Genomic DNA, 19,848 nt, shown 5'->3' on the forward strand with positions numbered 1-19,848 from the left:
AAATAAAATCTTTAAAAAAAATTCTGGATTCTTCATCTTATCGATTGATAAGTTTTACTGCCAGTAAATGTAAGTCCTTTGTTTGACCTCGATAATTGTTTTGACCTCCTCATTACTGTGGTATTTGGAAAATGAGAGCTAAACGAAAGGAAGATCAGGAACCCAGAGTACACTTGAAGTAAAAAATAAGTTATATTTTCACCTTCCCTTTTACCCTTAAATTGCCATCCTGAGTTAGTTGAGAACCAAACTTTCTTGGATGGTCTTGCCCCTCGTGTTCTCAGGAGGACTGATACGTCCATTCGTGCATCCTTGATTCCGTGTGGTGTTGAACTAGACACCCATCAGGCTGTCTCTGTCCTGGCTTCATGGCTTTACATTGCGCCAAGAGTTTTTTTTTTTTTTTTTTAAGATTTATTTATTTCTCTCCCCATCCCCCCCCCGTTGTCTGCTCTCTGTGTCCTTTTGCTGTGTGTTTTTCTGTGTCCGCTTGCGTTCTTGTCATGTGACACCGGTAAACTGTGTCGCTTTTTTTTGTTGCATCATCTTGCTGCGTCAGCTCCCCGTGTGGGCGGCGCCACTCCTGGGCAGGCTGCTATTTTTCACACGGGGTGGCTCTCCTTGCGGGGTGCACTCCTTGCATGTTGGACTTCCCTATGTAGGGGACACCCCTGCATGGCACGGCACTCCTTGCACACATCAGCACTGCGTGTGGGCCAGCTCCACATGGGTCAGGAGGCCTGGGGGATCGAACCCTGGGCCCTCCATATGGCAGGTGGATGCTCTATCAGTTGAGCCACAACCGCTTCCCAATGCCAAGAGATTTTGGATCTGGTGTCTTACTGAACGCTTTGCAAGGTCACTGAAGGTCTCACAGCTGCCACCTTCATGTCTCATATTTTACCTTTTCTCTTCTGAGATGTTCACCTGGCAGTGGCCAACACGTTTGAGTGCACACTTGATCGGACACTGTCCGGTGGCACCTCGTTTACACCTCCCAGTAACCCTGAGATGTGGGCTCTGTCCCACTGAGCAGATGAGGATACCAAGGTACAGAGAGGCCACAGAACCGCACTGCGACTGAGCCCTCATCTGTGGTCGAAGCCGAGTCCTAACCTGGGTAGTCTCTCTCCAGCTCGTCCTCTCAATCACTTTGCTCTATGGACAGAGCAGCCTATAAAAGGCTTATAAAGAGGCTTTTGTGGTCTCTTTGGGGATGGGAATTATTCCAGAACATCCACAACGATGTCTGTGAAAGGACAAAGCAGCTCCACTTTCTCAGTCAAAGAGCCAGGCTGTGGGAAGTGGAGTATAGGAAGTACTGGTCTGCCGTGGGCTGTTGCATCAGGAGTTCCCTAGGGTAGAGCCGGGAGAGAGCTCCTCTGGCTTGAGGGAACCCCAGGAGCTCTTGGGGTGGGGAGGGGAGAGAAGGAGCGCTGTCTGCTGGAGGGCTGCCAGGCATCTGCTCCACATCCCCCCCGTTCCACCTCTGCTGGTGGAATTGCCACTGTGGCTTCAAACCCAGTTGAGCACAAGCCCTTTATGTTGTCTATGTAAAAATATAGGGGATTAAATGAGGCTTTTGTCAGGTGTCAGGGAGAGAACCTGCATTTAGGAGTCAGCTTTCTCTCTGTCTTCTCACGGCCTTTCCTTAGCCAGACCTGGGCACTGTCCATCTCCAAACACTGTGCGTTGCTGAGAAGGAGCATGGAGGGCAGGTCAGATGAAGGTCTACCTCCACACTCTACCCTGGGCCTGAAAGGCCAGCCTGCGCTCGCACCTGCAGGAGCTGGACTGAGCAGTAGTAACAGATGCCGTCTGTTGAGTTGCCTAGAATGGACCAGGCACAAAACCCATTTATTCTTCATAACAGCTCTGAGAGAGAAGTATTAACTCTATGTTGCATAGATAAGGAACACGGAAGGGTGAGGATGGCCCAAGGTCCCGTGGTTAATCGGTGCAGTCTGGCTCTGAGAAGGCACTTGCTTTTCTCACTGGCTAATACTTCAATAAGAAGCTTTCCTCATCTTTCTTCCGGAGAACCCAAAGCACAACAGTTTGGAAGCTGACACACCTTTCCACGCTCTTGAAGAGAAGGAAGAATGTGGAGCCAGCCCCAAAGCTCTGTCCCTTCTGTGGGAAGGGACGTTCATCTCCAGCAGCATGTCCTGCCAGAGCACTGTTGATGGATTTTCTCTATACGTCGCCTCTGTGGGATTGAGAAAAGGGCCTCTCTCTGAGGCTTGTGTGTCTGTGCTGAGTGTGTTGCTGGGTTCCTGGGTCACAGTGGAGCAAAGTTAGTTGAAGACCAAGAGCTTGAGTTTGGATTTTGTGATGGGGGTGCTGAGTGTAGCAGGGCCCTGTTGTTTCCATGGTTTGCATTAAGTGTGGGTGGGGTGCCTGAGCCCGTCCTGTGCTGGGGTACCTTAGCTGACCTCGTGGGTGGGGTGCCTGAGCCCATCCTGTGCTGGGGTACCTTAGCTGACCTCGTGGGTAGGGTGCCTGAGCCCACCCTGTGACTGAGGTACCTTAGCTGACCCTGTGGGTGGGGTATCTGACCTGAGGGTGGGGTATTTGACCCTGTGGGTGGGGTGTTTGGTCCTGTGGGTGGGGTGCCTGACCTAAACCCTTGGGAGATTCTGTTAAAGGAAGTGGAGGGCGAATTCCACAAAAGTACAAGTTCCCTGGGAGGGCAAACATCTGTGGAGGGGTCAACGGAAACGATCAGCGTAGCTCTGAGAAATTCCCCTGGTGCGGCAGTCAGATTTATTTCTTTTTAATTGTATTTCACCAACTCGTTGAGTACCGACATGTACTCAAGCCCTTTGCAAATACGAACTCATTAAATCTCAGAACGACGCTGCGCGGTGGTCTTGCCGTCAGTATTCTCTTTTTGCAGGTGAGGAAACAGGCCCGCGGAGCCCAAGCCTTTGCCTGCGGCCCCGGAGGCAGGACGGGGCAGGGCTGAGGTGTCGCGCGCGGCGGTTCACTCTGAGGCTGCGTGTTTAGCCGCGATCTAGATGGCACCGGAGGCTATTGCCTCCCAAGGCCGTGCTCCTTATTATTCTGGTATTTTCTTTATTCTGCCCAGGAATAAAGAAATTCTTAAAGAAGAATTATTTTCCTGTGTTTAATTAGACTTGAGGCCTTGTTCAGATTAAAGTCGGAATCAAGGGGTGTGTTTACTCCGAGGTCTGGAGACCGCAGGGTTTTTTGTGAACAGCTTTTAGGTCCTCTTTCAACTTCTAGATCAAGACCAGTCCTTTATTGGTAGAGCGTATTCCCACCTTCTCAGTCTCTACACATCACCAGACCCTTCAAATCAAGGGTTGAATTTCCTCCCCATCACAAAGCTCAATAGCATTCCTTCTTTCTTCCAAGTGTAGTGTAGTATGAGTGCTAATTTTTTGATAAAGGCTTTGGAAAATTGACTTCAAGATAATATGCATGTGGCACCAGAGCCCTTTCTTAAAGGTGCTAATCCCCCTTGTCCAGGGCAGGGCAGGTTTTAAAATAGTGACTTAGTAGTCTCTTTAAATTCTGCTTAAATTTGTCCAACTGCTATTTTAAAAGCTTCCATAACATTAAAATAAAGTTACGTATGTGTAAACTCTTGAGCGTTTCCTGGTACCTTTGTCTGACGACTTTTTTTTCTTTTTTTCACTTTTATTTGCAGATCTGTCTATGGCAGTGCAGAAGTTTTCCCAGTCACTACAGGATTTCCAGTTTGAATGTATTGGGGATGCTGAAACAGACGATGAAATTAGTATTGGTGAGTGCGCGGGTTTCAGTATTCTCAGCGATCCCCTCGGACGTCTACGTATTGAAGTCAAGTAGACGCACACATCCAGGAATCAGCAGCTAAGGCATGGTCTGGTTTTCATAAAATGATCAAGGTGGTTCTTGATTTCTCCGAAAGAGAATCTTGTCAGTTGCTTTTCAGTTCAGGCTCTGTGGTTTGTTCTGTAAGGCGGTCACTTCATTATTGTGTGACTCAGCTCAGCCCTCTAAAATAATGTGGAAAAAATGCTTGTCGATTCTCAAAGAGAATCCTTCGTTCAAAAACTACATAGTAGGCACCTGCTATTTTTTTCTCTTTGTTTTTTTAATGTTACATTAAAAAATATGAGGTCCCCATCTACCCCCTATCCCCCTCACCCCACTCCTTCCCCCATAACAACAACCTCCTCCATCATCATGAGACATTCATTGCATTTGGTGAATCCATCGGCACCTGCTACTAACTACACCAGGTACTAGTTTTAAGAATTAGCTCGCACTTTATTCCTTTATACTGCCTTGCTTTTTAACTTGAATGTTTGTTCTCCCTTCCTGCCCCCTCCAAAACAAACAAATTCGGTCAAGGTAATGACAGCAGAGTTATTCCAGGACGAGCCCGAGAGCATTCCCGGGAGCCGGGCACCCATGCCCTGTTCTGACTCTGCCCCAGTCATTCAGCGTCCCAACCCGGGGATGGCGTGGCCCTTCCTGGACGAGAGGGCCGTGTCCCGTGCAGTGACGAGGGCGGGTGATGTGATCTCTGAGCTGTTCTCTGCATCTGAAATGTCACTGTGTAAGATCAGGTGTAGCTGGCATGCTCTTCCCTTCCTGTGTGTTGTAGATGCGGCCCCTGCTCTAGGCTGCATAGAGATGCTTCGTGCACGGTGAATGGGGTGGGTACACTGTGGAGACTAATACAATCTGTATCTACCTTCTAGTGTGAAAACACACTCACCAGCACGTTGATCAGTGGTTCTCTCACTTCAGTGAGCCTTTGGAATACCAGGCTGTTTCTAAACGCAGATTCCTGCAGTGTCTTACTCAGCAGGTGTCATTTCTAACCAACTCTCCCCTGCTCCCGGCGCTGCTGGCCCGTGGCGGGAACACAGAGGCCCTGGCACACCTTTCCCAACCACAGTGCTCTCCTCCTTCTGCCCTTTGCCTTTTCTTCTGTAGTTTTGCCATTTCCGTGCCTATTTCTAAACCTGTGTTCTCTTGGTGGGACAAGCCTAAGAAGCTGTGACTTGGAAGGCTCTCGGGAGAGATGCGCTGCGGCTCGAGCTTGTCCCGTGCGCAGGCGCTCCTCCTGAGGCATGTCCTGCAGAGCGAGCCCGCCAGCAGGCTGTTTCTGCGTGCGGAGCTGACGTCAGGCATGCGCCGTCAGGTCAAGGTGGCGGCATGCCAGGGGGCCCCCCCATGTGCCGGCTCCTTTAGCAGTGAGTCCCTCTAGGTACGCCAGCTGCAGGCTGCCACCTGGACAGGTGAGGACGGGGCTGAGCCGTGCCTGTCACTGGGCTGTACCTGCCCTGCTGCTCTGCGGGATGAATGGGGTCACACAGCACAAACACACTTGGGAGTTGTTGTCTCCTTGCCGTTGTGTCGTAAGTGCCCGGCTTCTGACAGAGGCTGTGTCGCATATTCCCCGCCAGGTAAAGGCCTAGGTCAGATCACTGAAATCCTGCTACACGCGTGTGTTATTTAGAGCTGAGCGCCAAAACACGGTATAAGCCGTTGAAAGTCAATGTTGCAAATAATAAAGCGAGCGGAAGACTTTGCGGCATCGTTGCTACCTGGGAGGAATTGTGGAGCTAAACCAAGGTCAGCAGCCTGAGACGGGCATCCCTGAGCGCCACGGGGTGGGAGGATCATCATGACTCTCTGTCCTCCCCTTCCAGCCCGCAGCAAAAGGGAACGCCTTTCCGCTGTCTTTACGGCAGCTGGCGGGAGCCCCGCAGTGTCGCCTTCTTTCTCCTCTGATGAAATGAAGGGGAGATGGGACGGGGCTGTGGGCCTTGAGTCACAGCCCCTGAGTCAGAGCCACAGTCCTCGCAGCCGGAGGGGTCTTGAGACTCATCGACTGTGTCCACGCAAGGTACAGGGACTTGGAAAAGTTCACCTGCTTTATTTTATTTTTATTTTTAAAGATTTACTTATTTATTTCTCTCCCCTTTCCCCCACCCCAGTTGTCTGTTCTCTGTGTGTATTTGCTGTGTTGTCATCTTTGTCCGCTTCTGTTGTTGTCAGTGGCACGGGAATCTGTGTCTCTTTTTGTTGCGTCATCTTGCTTTGTCAGCTCTCCATGTGTGCGGCGCCATTCCTGGGCAGGCTGCACTTTCTTTCACGCTGGGCGGCTCTCCTTACAGGGCGCGCTCCTTGTGCGTGGGGCTCCCCTAGGACACCCCTGCGTGGCAGGGCACTCCCTGCATGCATCAGCACTGCGCATGGGCCAGCTCCACAGGGGTCAAGGAGGCCCGGGGTTTGAACTGCAGACTTCCTGTGTGGTAGACGGACGTCCTAACCACTGGGCCAAGTCCGCTTCCCAGTTCACCCGCTTTAAATGAGCGGCGCAGGCTCACAAGAGTTGGTCGAGTCAGGACGTCTGCAGACCTGCATGGAAGAAGCCGAGGGAATGGGCCCGAGGGAGACGAGCAGGAGGTCTGACTTCAGTGTGCTCGCAGCCGAGCAGGGAGAAAAACCGACTTGAGCAAAGGAAGGAAAAGAAGGTGCTGTGCCTGTAGGAACGGCATTGGCCAGTCAGTGGCAGTGGTTCTAGAGCCGGTGTGAAGTCCCAGGCAGGACGGCATCCTGCGCTCTCCTTTCAATTCCATCAAGAGCAGCGTGAGGCCGTGGCTCCGCCGTTCTCCAGGAAGGCACGTGCACGCAGGTGAGCCTTCCGCGGCTTCGTTTGTCATCTCACTGCACACCTGGGCTGTGGGCAGCCTCCTGTCAGTGCCACCAGACCGAACTGCCTCGGCCGCTTCAAGTGTCCAGCTTCCGTTCCGACTTGGTGTTTTGAACTAGTATTGAGTTAAGAATACAATGTGGACAGGCGGGGCTTGGAAGTGAGTGACGGAGAGGACACAAATGGGTGCACGCCAGTGTAAGGCTCAGTTCTGCTGTCAAATAATAAATTCCTCCGTGGACTGGATAAGCAGTGTACCATTATTTAGCTGCAGTCCCACAGTGATGTGTTTGCAAATGCCAAGAACAGCACGTACCGCCTCTCCCCTGGCACAAGCAGATGGTGGGAATCGATAATCCTCTACCGTGAGTCACGGGCCCAGCCTGAAATCTGTGCTAGTAGGAAATCATAGCTATCTTCATGGAAAATAAACTTTTTTTTTTACTAAAAATTTATTGATGTGCATCATTCGTACATAAACACACAAAACCCTATTCTGGAAATGCTGTTTACAGTGGTTCTGTTCTGACACCTTGAAGTTCAGAGATGTTATTGTGAATCTGCTGTTTTGCTTTGCTTGATTAATTTAGCACATTCAAGTATAGGAGAACAAAAGATTGAAAATCTTAGTCCATTACTTCAGAATTTGTGTCCACAGCACGGCTGGGGGGTGTGAGTTACTCCCTTCTATTTATTGTCTATAGGCTGAAATTATTATTCATCAAAGTGTAAAAAAAAAAGTCAAGATAGAACAAAATTTTAGATAATGTTAGGCTGGGCAGATGACAATAAAGATATTACGCACTAATAATGAAGAAAAGGTTACTTGTTCTTTGTAATCTCAGAAACCACGGCGTTGCCTAAACAGCTTGACTGGTGAAGCTGTATGCTGGCCTTTTTTTCACTCTCAGAAAGTCTGGACAATACAGACTTTGCCCTCAGGAGATTAAACATTTACCAGGGAGGAGAGGCAGTTTGCGGGGTAACTCTTTTAGGTGGAGTTCCACCCCCTTGGACACACCTACGCGGAAGGTTCTTGTGGTGGGCCCGCCCACCGCCCCTTGTCGGTCAAGGCTGTGGCTGCCAACTCGGAAGCAGCGAAAGGAGGCCATCACTTGGGTAATTCAGGTTAAAACATGTTTCCCAAGGTTCACCCAGATATTTCTGACCTAATTAGTGAATTCCTTTTCAGGTCTTTACTCTGTTTTGAACACAGATACGCAGACATAGCAGCAACAACTGGTAGAGCTGAACAGTACCAGAGAATAAACAGCGTAGTGTTCCTATGGAAATAGGTATATAAATTGTGTGTGTACAGATCGGTAGGGGCAACTTGAACCTGGCCAAGTTCTGAGGAATGCACTGGCTGGCATGCTCCCTCCACTCTTCCTTCCTTTCTTTCACGCTTTCCTATTCTGTCGTGAGGACAATACGTGGAAAGGTGAGGCCACAGGAGAGGAGTTTAACCCAGAGCCAGGTCAAGCAGAGAGCAGCACCGTGCTTTGCACAGGTGCACCTGTTTAGAAGCCAGGTGTGTACCAGGTGTGCACCAGGTGTGCACCTGATGCAGTGATGTCACCCTGAGCCTCTGTCCACCTGCTTCTCAGAGGCCCGAGTAGGCTCTCTGAGCCTGCCTGCTATGCGGGTAGCGGAGGCAATTTTTCAAGGGAGTGTTTGGAATAACTTCTGTTTCCTTGTTAGAAAACTTACTGTGGGGAAAATGCACGAATCTTTTTGCCAAATAAATCTCTTCACTTTGAGGAACTGTTAGGTCAAATGGGGAGGAGTTATTTAATCCTTTTTTCCGAAGTCTAGGGTGGGAGGTATGGCCAGCAGGTGCACTGTATGTTTTGGAGGCATTCTTGTATAGCATAGAAACCTGTCATTCAGGTTAGAAAGAATAACTGGTATATTTATAATCCTAGGAAATGCACTTAAAAATGATTAGTGATTTTAGTTAAAACAAACAAACCATTTCCCTCTTCGAAAGTACTAAACAAATTATTAAATCATCAAAAATGCTTTTGTGGAGAGTGTCTTCAGACTTTGGTGACGAGCTACGGATAGTCATCCACGTGGCGTGCTGCTGGTGTTTGGCTGGTGATGTGGTGGTGGAGGGAGAGCCGTGTGGGGCAGGGGATTTCCTGAGGCATTTCTTAAGAAAGTGACATCCCCACTGCCAGCCACAGTGGAACCCTTCTGAAAGAGGCCCGAGATTCAGATTAACTTCAGGGCAACACATTGCCTTCTCATTTGATGACTCCAAAGAAAATCCGCCAGTTGTACAAACCGTCACTGCCACCCACTTGAATGTGGTTACATAAATCAGGAAGTCCGCTATTAAAGTGGAACATTTCCGAATGCCTAAGTTGTTTATACAAATAACATTTTCTTTTGAACTCTGAAAAGGAAGCATATTTTACTTTTTAATAGCCCTCAGTCAGACAATTGAATTATTGTTTTCCCTTTTTATTTTTTTTAAACCACCCTTCTTTTTGCACCCACACAGAACCACCTGCGAATAAGGATGGTGGCAGCTGGGAAAGCGCCACGCACTTCAGGTGGGAGGCCTTTCCTAAAGCGTGCGACTCGAGAGAGGTTTTCATCCTTCAGCGCTGCATTTCGAAGAGCATTGGCTGATTTAATTTTACTTTGAAAATCAAAGTCTTAGGTTCTCAATTATCCCGAAAAATTGTTGTTTTTTAACTTACCGATAGCCATCAGTTCCCTGACCCTGTGTTTCTTTGCTGATTTTGTTCTACTAAATGAAAAATAGTTCTTTGAATATTTGAATATTTGTTTTAACTTTTATTTTGTTTTTATTTTCCCTTGAGTGTTTTAGAAACCTTCAGGTAGGAATGGGCAGCTCTAGCATCCATAGATAGAAGAGGTAGAGCCTTGCCATTTTCACAGAAGGCCCCGTTCTCACAAATACTTTCAGCACGTTCTATGCTCTTTGAGGTCAGAAACTAGCTTTTATTCACAATAGTGTTGTTGCATGATGCTTTAGTTCTTTTATTTGTAACAGAGGCTTAGTAAATGTTTATTAAATATATATGACCACCCTGTAAAACCTATTAAAGCATTTCAGAAAGAAGTCAGTTTAAGGTACGTAAATAGAAGCTGTATACTAGAAATCAAAATAAAATGTATACTTATTTGAATATGGTTCGCACGGTTCATTTTAGTATGGTAATAAATGAAATTGAGGGAGAAACATTTCATATTTACGTACACCCAGCAAATGTACTTTGCATGGACTTTGGAATCATTTAGAAAAATTTTCTTAGTAATAATGTTCAGACAAAAATTCTTTAATGTTTACTGACGACGTGTTAGGCAACAAGCACTGTGCTTGCTGTTCTCTGGGGACTTGGTGGTGAGAAGCGTAGTTGAGGATTTTGCCCTCATGATGTGTACAGGCTAAAGGATAAGATGGTGGCAATGTCCTTTTAGGATAACATAACTTTTTCCAAAAGGGCTTATTTAAGGACGGCTGAATGGGAAGCAAAAGAGAATTTTCATTCAAGGTTAGTGACTCATGATGGCTCAACAGAATGACCAGGTAGTGAAATAAATACCGTGGCCCAGTCCGCGTTGGCATGCAGGCCTCTAAAGCCCGGTGGCACGAGGGGGCCGCAACTGCCTGAGGGCTCACCGTGGGGTGGATGTGCTCTTCTGTCAGCAGTGTGGGGACTGGCGTCGGGGACCTGCTTCCTCCCACACTTTCTGAAAACCTGCCTGGATCTGTCACACTCACTCATGCAGCCGTTCTTCAGTGCACACCAGCTCTAAGGCACGGCAGGACCTTGAGGCGTTTACGTTTCCACTGGGGAGACGTCACTGACAGCACAGGACAGCTCATTGCTCAGGCACGGTTGGGTTGACTAGAAGGCAGGCGTTCGGGTGCTGAGGGAGCGCGGTGAGGCCAGGCCAGGCCTGGCTGGGCGGGTAGAGAGAGGCCAGCCCTGGAGGCAGCCGTGCGGAAGGCAAAGGCTGCGTAGAGACCTGTCAGGGGAGGAGCGGAGCAGCAGCCAGAGGTACGAAGGGGCGACCGAGCCCCCGAGGACCAGGAGAGCCAGTGGGAAAACGGCGTGCCATCTCGTGGGCCCGTTAGGGACCTGCGCGCTTGACCCGAACGCAACTGGAGGCCATTGCTAGCTGGTCATCAGAGAAGAGACGTGACCATGTCTGCATTCTTAAAAGATTAATCTGGCAGCTTTATGGAAACTTGAGGAAAAGTGCTCTGCATCAGCTCTACTTAAAACGTCTTACTTGGCCATTTCCCTGGGTTTCTGCCCTGGAGAGAGTTGGGCGCGGGGAGCTTGACTTTATAATGTAACTTATGGATACTTGTATTCTTTTTTTAAAAATGGGCTTGCATTGACCCGTAGAGCCACAGTAAAGTACAGCTTGCTTATTTTATGTATTAATAGAATGATCTTAGTACAATTGGAATCATATGTTGGCTTGTGATTTCAAACCTGAATTATAACCACCCCTGATGACATTCATGTTTGAATTTTTTTACTTAATAACAAAAGCATGTTTTATTGCATATTGGTAAGCAGCAAGCACTAGAAAAGGAAGCGAAGGCCTGTGTGGAGTTATATGCACAGTGTGCACCTTTTTAAATTGGGAAAAGGTAGTGGCGATAGGTCATTTCTTCCAAGTTCATCGCTATGCTGTTGATATTTTCCTAGTTTGCTTTACAGAGTTTCCTCCCCCTTGTTGAATATAGTGTATATTCTGCATTAGCTTTGAAAGCTAATTTTGCCTGTCTTTTTTTTTTTGGCACTACTCTAATTTTGGTGTGCTATAGCTTATATCTTTGTACCTAGGGGCTGCATTTCTCTAGTTGCAGGATTATTCTCTCCCCTTACTTATGCACATGCACTAACTTAGATGGGCTTCATTTCTTTGAATCTCAGGTTTAGTGTTTTATAGAATAGAAAGGGACCTTGGAGAGCATCAGAGCCAAATGAAATTTTTCTTCATGCTGATTCCAGAAGTGAAGAGAACTTTGAGTTTACTTTTCACTCATCCCCAGGCTGAGCACCTGTAACTTGTCAGCGCTGTTCAGGTATTTATTAAAGACATGTCCGTGTGTACTTCAGAAAACATTCCTACCCTAGCGGAGTTTGCTTTCTTGTCAGAGGAGTTAGATGGTAAAATGCTTAAGTTCATTATATAGTGAATTAGACGCTGGTAAGTGTATGGAGACATAACAGTGAAGCTTATTGTATTTAATTTTTTGTGTAATTTTTAATATACAGATATCCATAATTTCAAGATAGCAGTGTTATAGCAAACCATCTATAAAATGAACATAGTTTTCTCCTCCATTCCCTATGTAATTAAATTTACCTGGCCACGTGACAACTCACCCGTTTCTGTGCTTGGAGCATTTAGAAGGTGGACACTTTCTCCGGTCTGTAGTTGCCCATGCCTCTTCCCCCAGGGGGATTCTTCGCTTGCCTTGGTGTACTTGAGCTTGCTGTTCACTTGCTCTCTCACTGTCTCTGTGCAGTTTTTGACAAAACCGGGCATGTAATATCCTCTTAGCTGGCGTCCAAGGTTTGAGGGCCGAGGACATCGTAGAGGGTTTTGCTGTGTTGTCTGGAGTTTAATTTGTAGGTTCTCCGGAGACTCTAAAGTCTTTTGGTTTAGTTGCCCTTCAGGAAGTTTATTTCGGCATCTGTACATGTGAAGTCTCCTCAGTTCAGAGAGACACACGGGCCGCCTCCCTCACCAAGGCCTTTCTGGACCCCGAGAGTGCAAGTTTCCCTTTGAATGTAAAAGTATTTGGACCAGAAAAAGGCAATAGGTGGAGAAACTGCGACTGAAAGAAGTGAGTTGGGAGGCACAATGTGGACAGCTCAAGATGAGTGGGAGACTCCTGGGAGGAAAGTGAGGGCATATGTGAGCAGTGAAGAGACTTCGAGGAAAGGAGGAACAGAAGATGGGAGAAATTGCAAAGCAAGAGGTGAACAAAATGCTAGAAAGGAAAAAGAGAAGCATGCCGCGGACAGTTACCGAGGAATACGTGATGGAAAGTGAACCTCATGTGGAGACATTTCTGTTGTGAATTCAGGAGAGCTATAGAGTCAGGTCTTTGGAGAGAAGAGTTTTGGACTCATCCTTGATTCTGGGGCTCTAAAGAAAACTTCCTTCCCCCTTAACCACGAGGGCTGCTTATACGAGCTGAACTCTAAGCATGGAAGTAGGACTCTTCTTTCAAATCTGATTACTGTAAACACCATTTCTTTCCTTAATTTTTCTAAAAAAGCATGCTACTTTAAAAACAAAACAAAACAAAACCCCCTGAAAAACCGACAAAACAACGTCTACAGTCAGTAGTTGCCAGATGGCTTAGCATCAGAAGCAACTGTGGGAAACTCTAGAAATTCTATTCCTTCCCTGTCCCAAGACCTGGAGGAGCTGGCATCCCCTGGGTTGGGCTTTCTGAGCCCTTACTTTGATGGGGGTGTCAGTGCCTGTTGCAGCGGTGGAAAGCCACGGCTCTCAAGAGTAGGCGTGCTCCTTACGCAGAGGAGAAGTCACTCCAGCAGGAGAAGGGGGAGCGTCCAGTTTAAGTTGTACCAGGTCCCCGGTCGTCAGATCCCCAGTGCCCAAGCTTGCACCACTGGAGCCACCAGTGGAGTGGTGGGTGCCACGTTTGTAGGGGACCCTGGCCAGTCTTATCTAACCGTCCTTAATGAGCCTGAAAAACAAAGGGTAGAACAAATTGATGTACACGTAGAACAAGAGATGGTGTTCCCCGGCCAGTGGACGAGCTGTGTGGGTTTCTCCAGGTTGGGGGGGAAAAAATCACCTTTTCAAATTAAAATTTTACACAGTGGGAGTGGATGTGGCTCAAGGAGTTGAGCACTCACCTCCCACATGGGAGGTCCCGGGTTCAGCTCCCAGTGCCTCCTAAAGAAAACAAATAACAAGCAGACATGGAGCAAAAACAAGGAGACAGCAATGAGAGGGAAAAAAAAGAACAGACTATGAGCAAAAAACAAACTAGGAGAGAGTGGGTGTGGCTCAAGCAGTTAAGCACCTGCCTCCCACATGGGAGATCCTGGGTTCAGTTCCTGGTGCTCCCTAAAGAAAAAACAGACAAGGGAGAAAAAAAAAATCAGGTTAATTAAAATAGTATTTTAAAAAATCATATGCAAGGTATGACTTAGTTTATGCTGATATGGACTTTGAAATCTCCATTTCTTACGAATTATGAATATCTTCTGAGTGCAAAGACGCTCATGGAAATCCTGGTACACGCAGATGCATAAAATTTTCTTGTGTCCTAATTAGGCTTAAAAATACAAGGGGATGAAAGATAACTTAGATAATCACTCATAATACTAAGGAGAACGTGCCGAGCACTTTAAATGTAGTAAGCACAAAAACGCAGTGAGAATACCAAAGCTGGAGAAGGGAATTCCAACTGGGGAGATTAAAAGATGCTCGTAGAGGAGGTCAAGCTGCATCGTAATGGTTGGGAAGATGTAGCTAGGAATAGTAGGTAAAAGAAAAGGCACGGAAATGGGAAACTACAGGAATGATTGGTAATCTCAAAGTGCAAAGTTTGAGATTGCTGATAGTGGCCACTCAGGCTAAGCTAAGGGGAAAGGGCCACTTAGCTTGCTGTTTGGAGTTGGAATTTATTCACACGTGCCAACGTCACACTTGGATGATGACATGATCACAGGTGTCCTTCAGGATTTTATTCTGGCACGCGTACTTACGATGGCTTAGGGATAAGCAAGTTGGGAAACCAACGGTCGAGCTGCCGTCACGGAGAAGATGGTGGAGATCCTGGATGGTGCTGGTGAGCGTGGGTATCGGAAGATCGGAGAGAGACGGGCGGTATTTGGTGACTGGGTGTGTGGAAGGAAGACGTGTGGATGATTCCCCACGGGAGTTGGGGGGAGAATGGCGTTCTGAGCAGAATCATGTTCAAATCCAGCGCACGTGGGGGCCGGGCAGGCTGAGGAGTTATTAAATTTTGACATGTTAAGTTTGAGATTCAGATAAAATCCCTTGTTGCAATTCCCAGGAGGGAGTCAGGCAAGTGATTTCTGCACGTTCCTTCACCCGTGTACCTTAGTTTCCCTGGGCTGTGTCTGTGACTGGGGATTCCAGAGCCGGGCACTGTCCTCGGGCCTTGAGTAAAGCTCTTCCCCGCCCCAGGCCCTCCTGATGAGGATGGGGGCCTCGTAGACGGGGGAAGGAGAAGTAGCTGGTGGAGGGTGGCCAGTGATGATGGACACCTGAGACAGAGGGAGGGCGAGGTGGGAAGGGGCGAGCCAGCGCCCCCTGGGGGTGGGCTGTGGGCCTGGGAGAGGGGCAGGCCCCTCTTTCTGAGAGGGGGTCTACGGGAAGAGAACGAGTACACAGTGTTGGCCAGAGGGTCCCTAACTCCTCCCACAGGCGCAGGCAGCCAGGGGACAGGAGCGAGGAGCGACTGGGGGCTGCGTTCTTGAGAAAGGAGAGGACCCCCGTGGGAAATGAGATTAGGAGAAGACTAGAGTGGAAAAAAAGGTCGCCCAAAAGCCAAGGGGTCTGTAAGATCCCTGGAACTTGAGCCGCCTCGTGGGCGTGTGGATTGCGGTGGAGAGATGGGGACAGGGGAGGCGCAGTCCCAGCATCTAGAGGTGGCGGCAGGGTGGGTGCACTTGGCAGAGGGTGCAGGCGTGCTGGAAGGGCCGAGGACCGAGCCCGTGGGTGGCGTGAGGGGTTGTGTGCCAGCAGCAGACTCTGCTGGCCCATCAGGGCGGGGTCCTTGGCGCCCGATAAGCCGTGGGGCACCAGCCTCTAGAGGTGGTAAGCCTGGGCGCGCTCTCCCCCGCGGTGGGCTGGCTGCCACCTTCTCCTTTCTTTCCTTCTTCCCCTTGGCAGTAATGGTTTGCTGGAGGAAGATGGACTTTGGAATCCAGCACTCAGGATTAAGTATCGGCTGCTGTGCTTATTGGCGGTGAAACCATGGGCCACGCCGCCCATCTGTGAGATGGAGAGCCGCCTCTTGGTCCCTCCCGTCCGCGTGCAGCGTTGCCTGAACTCGAGGTGGCCGTGCGGCCGCTCCGCCTGTGGGGAGAGAGGCTCCGCGGGCGTGCGCTCTGCTTTGGGAAGTGTTTCTTTGGTGGGGGTTGTTCTGGCACAGAACTGGCCCAGCCCCACTAAAACCAGCTCAGCTCAGCAAGGCAGGGCCGCGGCCGACCTGCACGGCTCTGGATTTCCTAGCACTCGTGCTTGGGAAGAAAACAAAATGTATGTGACTTGTAGACTGTGTATTATATACAGCAATACTTAGTGCGTCGATTAAAACCTCTTCATAAAAGTCTTCTAGAATTCAGGTGAGGCTTGCTTGGAGTTACGAGGTGGGGTGATGAGCTCTATGGGAAAATCAGCTGGAGTCAAATTTGGAAATGTGCGAAATTGAAAGCCATCTTTTGAATATTTGTATGTATTCATTTGCCAAAGGCTGGCCTTTCATGAAATTGGGCTTTTATTTATATATATGGACTCTCATAATACCTTGTACTTGGGTAGTTTTTAAGCACACTATTGATAAAATAATGTCTAATAAGCTCTTGGAACTTGGTATATCTCATATTTGCCTAAACTTAATTCATCTGAAAGCGTGCTACCCTGGGATGCGTTAGTAGGATATGGAAGAAGGTTTTTAGGAGCCTTTTCCCCAAGCTGAATATCTTGAAATATCTTTTTTAAAACTTTTTACTCTTTATATGTGGTGATATATACAGCACAAATTTCCATTTTAAAAACTTTCATGTGTAAAACTCAGTGATGTCAGTAATATTTTACAGTATAGTGCTACCATAACCACCATCTAGTACCAAAACTACTTCATCACCCCAAACAATGTTTCCCTTAAAAAATAACTCCCCATGTGATCTATGAATCTTAAAAAAAAGGACAATAAAAAAAAATAGCTTCCCAATCCTTCCCATTCCCTCTCTGCCCTTCCCATCCCCCCACCCCCCATAAATTGTAACCTACTTTCTGTCTCTATGCATGTGCTTATTCTAGATATCTAGATATTTCATATAAGTGAAATTATACAATAGTTGTCCTTTTGTCTCTGGCTTACTTCACTTAGCAAGTTGTCTTCAAGGTTCATCCATGTTGTATGTATTAGAACTTCATTCCTTTTAATGGTTAAGTAATATTTCATTGTGTTTGTGTGTGTATGTACATACACATACATTTCGTTTATCCATTCTGTTGATGAACACTTGCATTGCTTCACCTTAGGCTCTTGTGAATTATACTGTTGTGAACCTTGCTGTAGAAGTCGCTGTTTGGGTCTCTCTTTTCAGTTCTTTCGGGTTATACCTAGAATCTGTAGAATTGCTGGGTCAATTGGTAATACTTTCTTTAACATCTTACGGAATCACCAAACTGTTTTCCGTGGTGACTGCACCATTTCACATTCCCGCTAACAATGTACAGAGTTCCTGCTTCTCCACATCCATGCCACGCTTTTCTATATATAATAGATATTCTTGTTGCTATGAAGTAGTATCTCATTCTGGTTTTGATTTGGAGTCCCTAAGGCTGATGATGTTGAGGGTCTTCTCCTGTGCTTATTGGCCATTTGTATCTTCTTTGGAGAGATGTCTGTTCACACCCTCTTCCCACTTTTTAATTGGGTTGTCTTCTTGTTGAATTGTAGATGTTCTTTATATGTTCTGGGTTGGATCCTTAACAGATAAGTATGGTTTACAAATATTTTCTCTCGTTCTGTGGGTTGTCTTTTCATTCTCTTGATAGCGCCTTTTACACAAAGGTTTTTAGTTTTGGCAAAGTCCCATTTGTCCTTTTTTCCCCCATTTTTTGCCTGTGCTTTTGGTGTCATATATGAGAAAACATGGCCTAATTCAAGATCCTGATGTTTTCCCTATGTTTCTTGTAAGAGTTTTATGGTTTTAGGTCATTGATCCATTTTAAGTTAATGTTTATAAACGGTGTGAGGTAAAGGTCCAGTTTCATTCTTTTCTGCTTGGATACCCAGTTTTCCCAGAACTATTTGTTGAAGAGACTGTCCTTTCTCCAGTGAATGGACTTGACACCCTTGTTGAAAATCAGTTGGCCATGATGTATTAAATATCTTGTTTTACTTGTGTCTGGCAGTTTTAAAAAATCTAACCACAAGAAATACATTATACAGAACCATGTTTTTAACTACTTCTAAGATGAGTGAGTCACCCCGTGGTTTTGATGTAAGACCTTGGCTCCCTCGTGGCTGTGAGGTGTTACAGGGAAGGTGAGCGTGATGGCGTACTTACAGTGACCTGCCTGCGCTTGTCAGTGGGGCTTTGGCTCTTTTTTTCCTCCCTGATAGTTTAGGAAGCAATTTACTGGTTTTGCAACTAGACTTTTGTGGAGCTTGAAAACACAAAATGGAATGGAAAAGTATTACTTGATTTGTGACTCCCAGACTATGATAGCATTTTGGGCTGCAAATAATGTCAGTATTGCAGACAGAATGAAGATGTTCCATCAGTGGGACTGTTAATTGTTACCAAAGTCACAAAATATCTGGTCAGAAAGTCGGTGTTATTTTCCATATCACTAGGTCTGTTTTGCTGACTTGGTATTTTTAAGGCATACCGCAAGCCAGTTTTGCTTCTTGATTTGTGTACTGGTCAAATTGTTACTGAATTACAGTGGGTAATTCAGTCATTGTGCTACCTTTGATATCTTAAGTGTTCGAAGGATTAAAACTCCCCTGGAGAACATTGCTGGGCTCCTGTTGGCTACACACTAAGATTGTTCTGAAAGAGAACAGTCTTACTCTCTCCTCTTCTGGATATGGTCAGATCTAGAAGGATTTGGCCAATGCACCTGCTTGGACCTGTATCTTAGGATATTGACTTTTTATTGCCTGTGTCCTTCACCTCTGAAGGATGCTAAGAAAGGGCTTGACAGTGTGTAGCTCTCACATCCAAATAGAAAAGGACATCTGGACTTACAGAATGTGATTGTACTGGTTCCATCTGGCTATTGTAGACTTTTGCAAATTTTCGTGTTGCAGCAGTTTGATATTACTGATGAATTCCAAAAAGAAATATTGGATTATGTTTGTAAATTGATCTTTTCCTCTGGGCATATTAGATTATATTAGATTCAGAGGTTTACTTGATTAAGTCATTATGTAACCCTCTTGTGCCAGGAGGGCACACGATGTGGCAAAGGACAGAGTTGGAGGGTTCTTAATGTGGAGTTTTGATGTTGGAGTTTGATGCTGAAGCGGGAACCCTGGGAAGCAAGGAAGAACCCTGAACCCAGAGAGAAGCAGGACCCTGGAAGGGAGGAACCCAGGAAGCCTGAACCCTCGCAGACGTCGGCAGCCATCTTGCTCCAACACGTGAAAATAGACTTTGGGGAGGGCAGTAACTTAAGCTTTATGGCCTGGTAACTGTAAGCTCCTACCCCAAATAAATACCCTTTATAAAAACCAACCAATTTCTGATATTTTGTATCAGGACTTCTTTGGCTGACTAATGTACATGTTTTCTTTGATATTTAACAAAACCTAAATCTTCACTGCTAAAGCAGTTCTCCTTCATTTGCTAGGATATCTGAAAGTCTTAAGTGATTTGTTTACTCTAATAAAGTGATACACAGTATACTGTTGACATAATTGTGTGTGTCACTGCCTTTGTGATCTGTACTTTTGGGTGCATATGTAAGCTATTCTGGTTTGAGATGGGATTTTTGGGAGCAGTGTTAAGTACATCATTGTCTTAGTATGATATCAGATATTGGCTATATGTAAGAAAAACACAATCCTCATTCTTATAAAATATGTAAAATGCAAGCTGATCAATTGTTGGCACATTTAAGGGTTTAATGCCTAGTCCTTAAGTCAGTGGAGTTATGCCATCAATGAACAAGGAGCTGTTTTTCTTTGTTCTTTCTTGTTCGAACTTCCAGACATAGTCAAAAATAGTAGGATGAACTTAAACCTGCTGAGAAAATTAAGAATTAGGAAATAGGTTATTTTGGACAGTTTAGGAATGTTGTAGAATTTATGATACTGGTAAGTAGAGAAGACATTATCGTACTTTTGCATTGCTCAGATGTCATTCAGTTGTTGTCGTTGTAAATATTTATATGTTTTGGACCTGTCA

General features: G+C 46.6%; 1 protein-coding gene across 1 annotated transcript in view; it reads left to right on the forward strand.

Moving 5' to 3' along the window:
- ARHGAP42 (Rho GTPase activating protein 42) overlaps nt 1-19,848 on the forward strand; it is a 264,054-nt gene that overhangs the window by 62,357 nt on the left and 181,849 nt on the right. Inside the window, exon 2 of the mRNA XM_058289224.2 lies at nt 3,677-3,772. Coding sequence (XP_058145207.1) covers nt 3,677-3,772 — 96 coding nt within the window. The remainder of the gene's footprint in view (nt 1-3,676; nt 3,773-19,848) is intronic.

Source organism: Dasypus novemcinctus, chromosome 27 (assembly GCF_030445035.2).
Source record: "Dasypus novemcinctus isolate mDasNov1 chromosome 27, mDasNov1.1.hap2, whole genome shotgun sequence".
Taxonomy (NCBI): domain Eukaryota; kingdom Metazoa; phylum Chordata; class Mammalia; order Cingulata; family Dasypodidae; genus Dasypus; species Dasypus novemcinctus.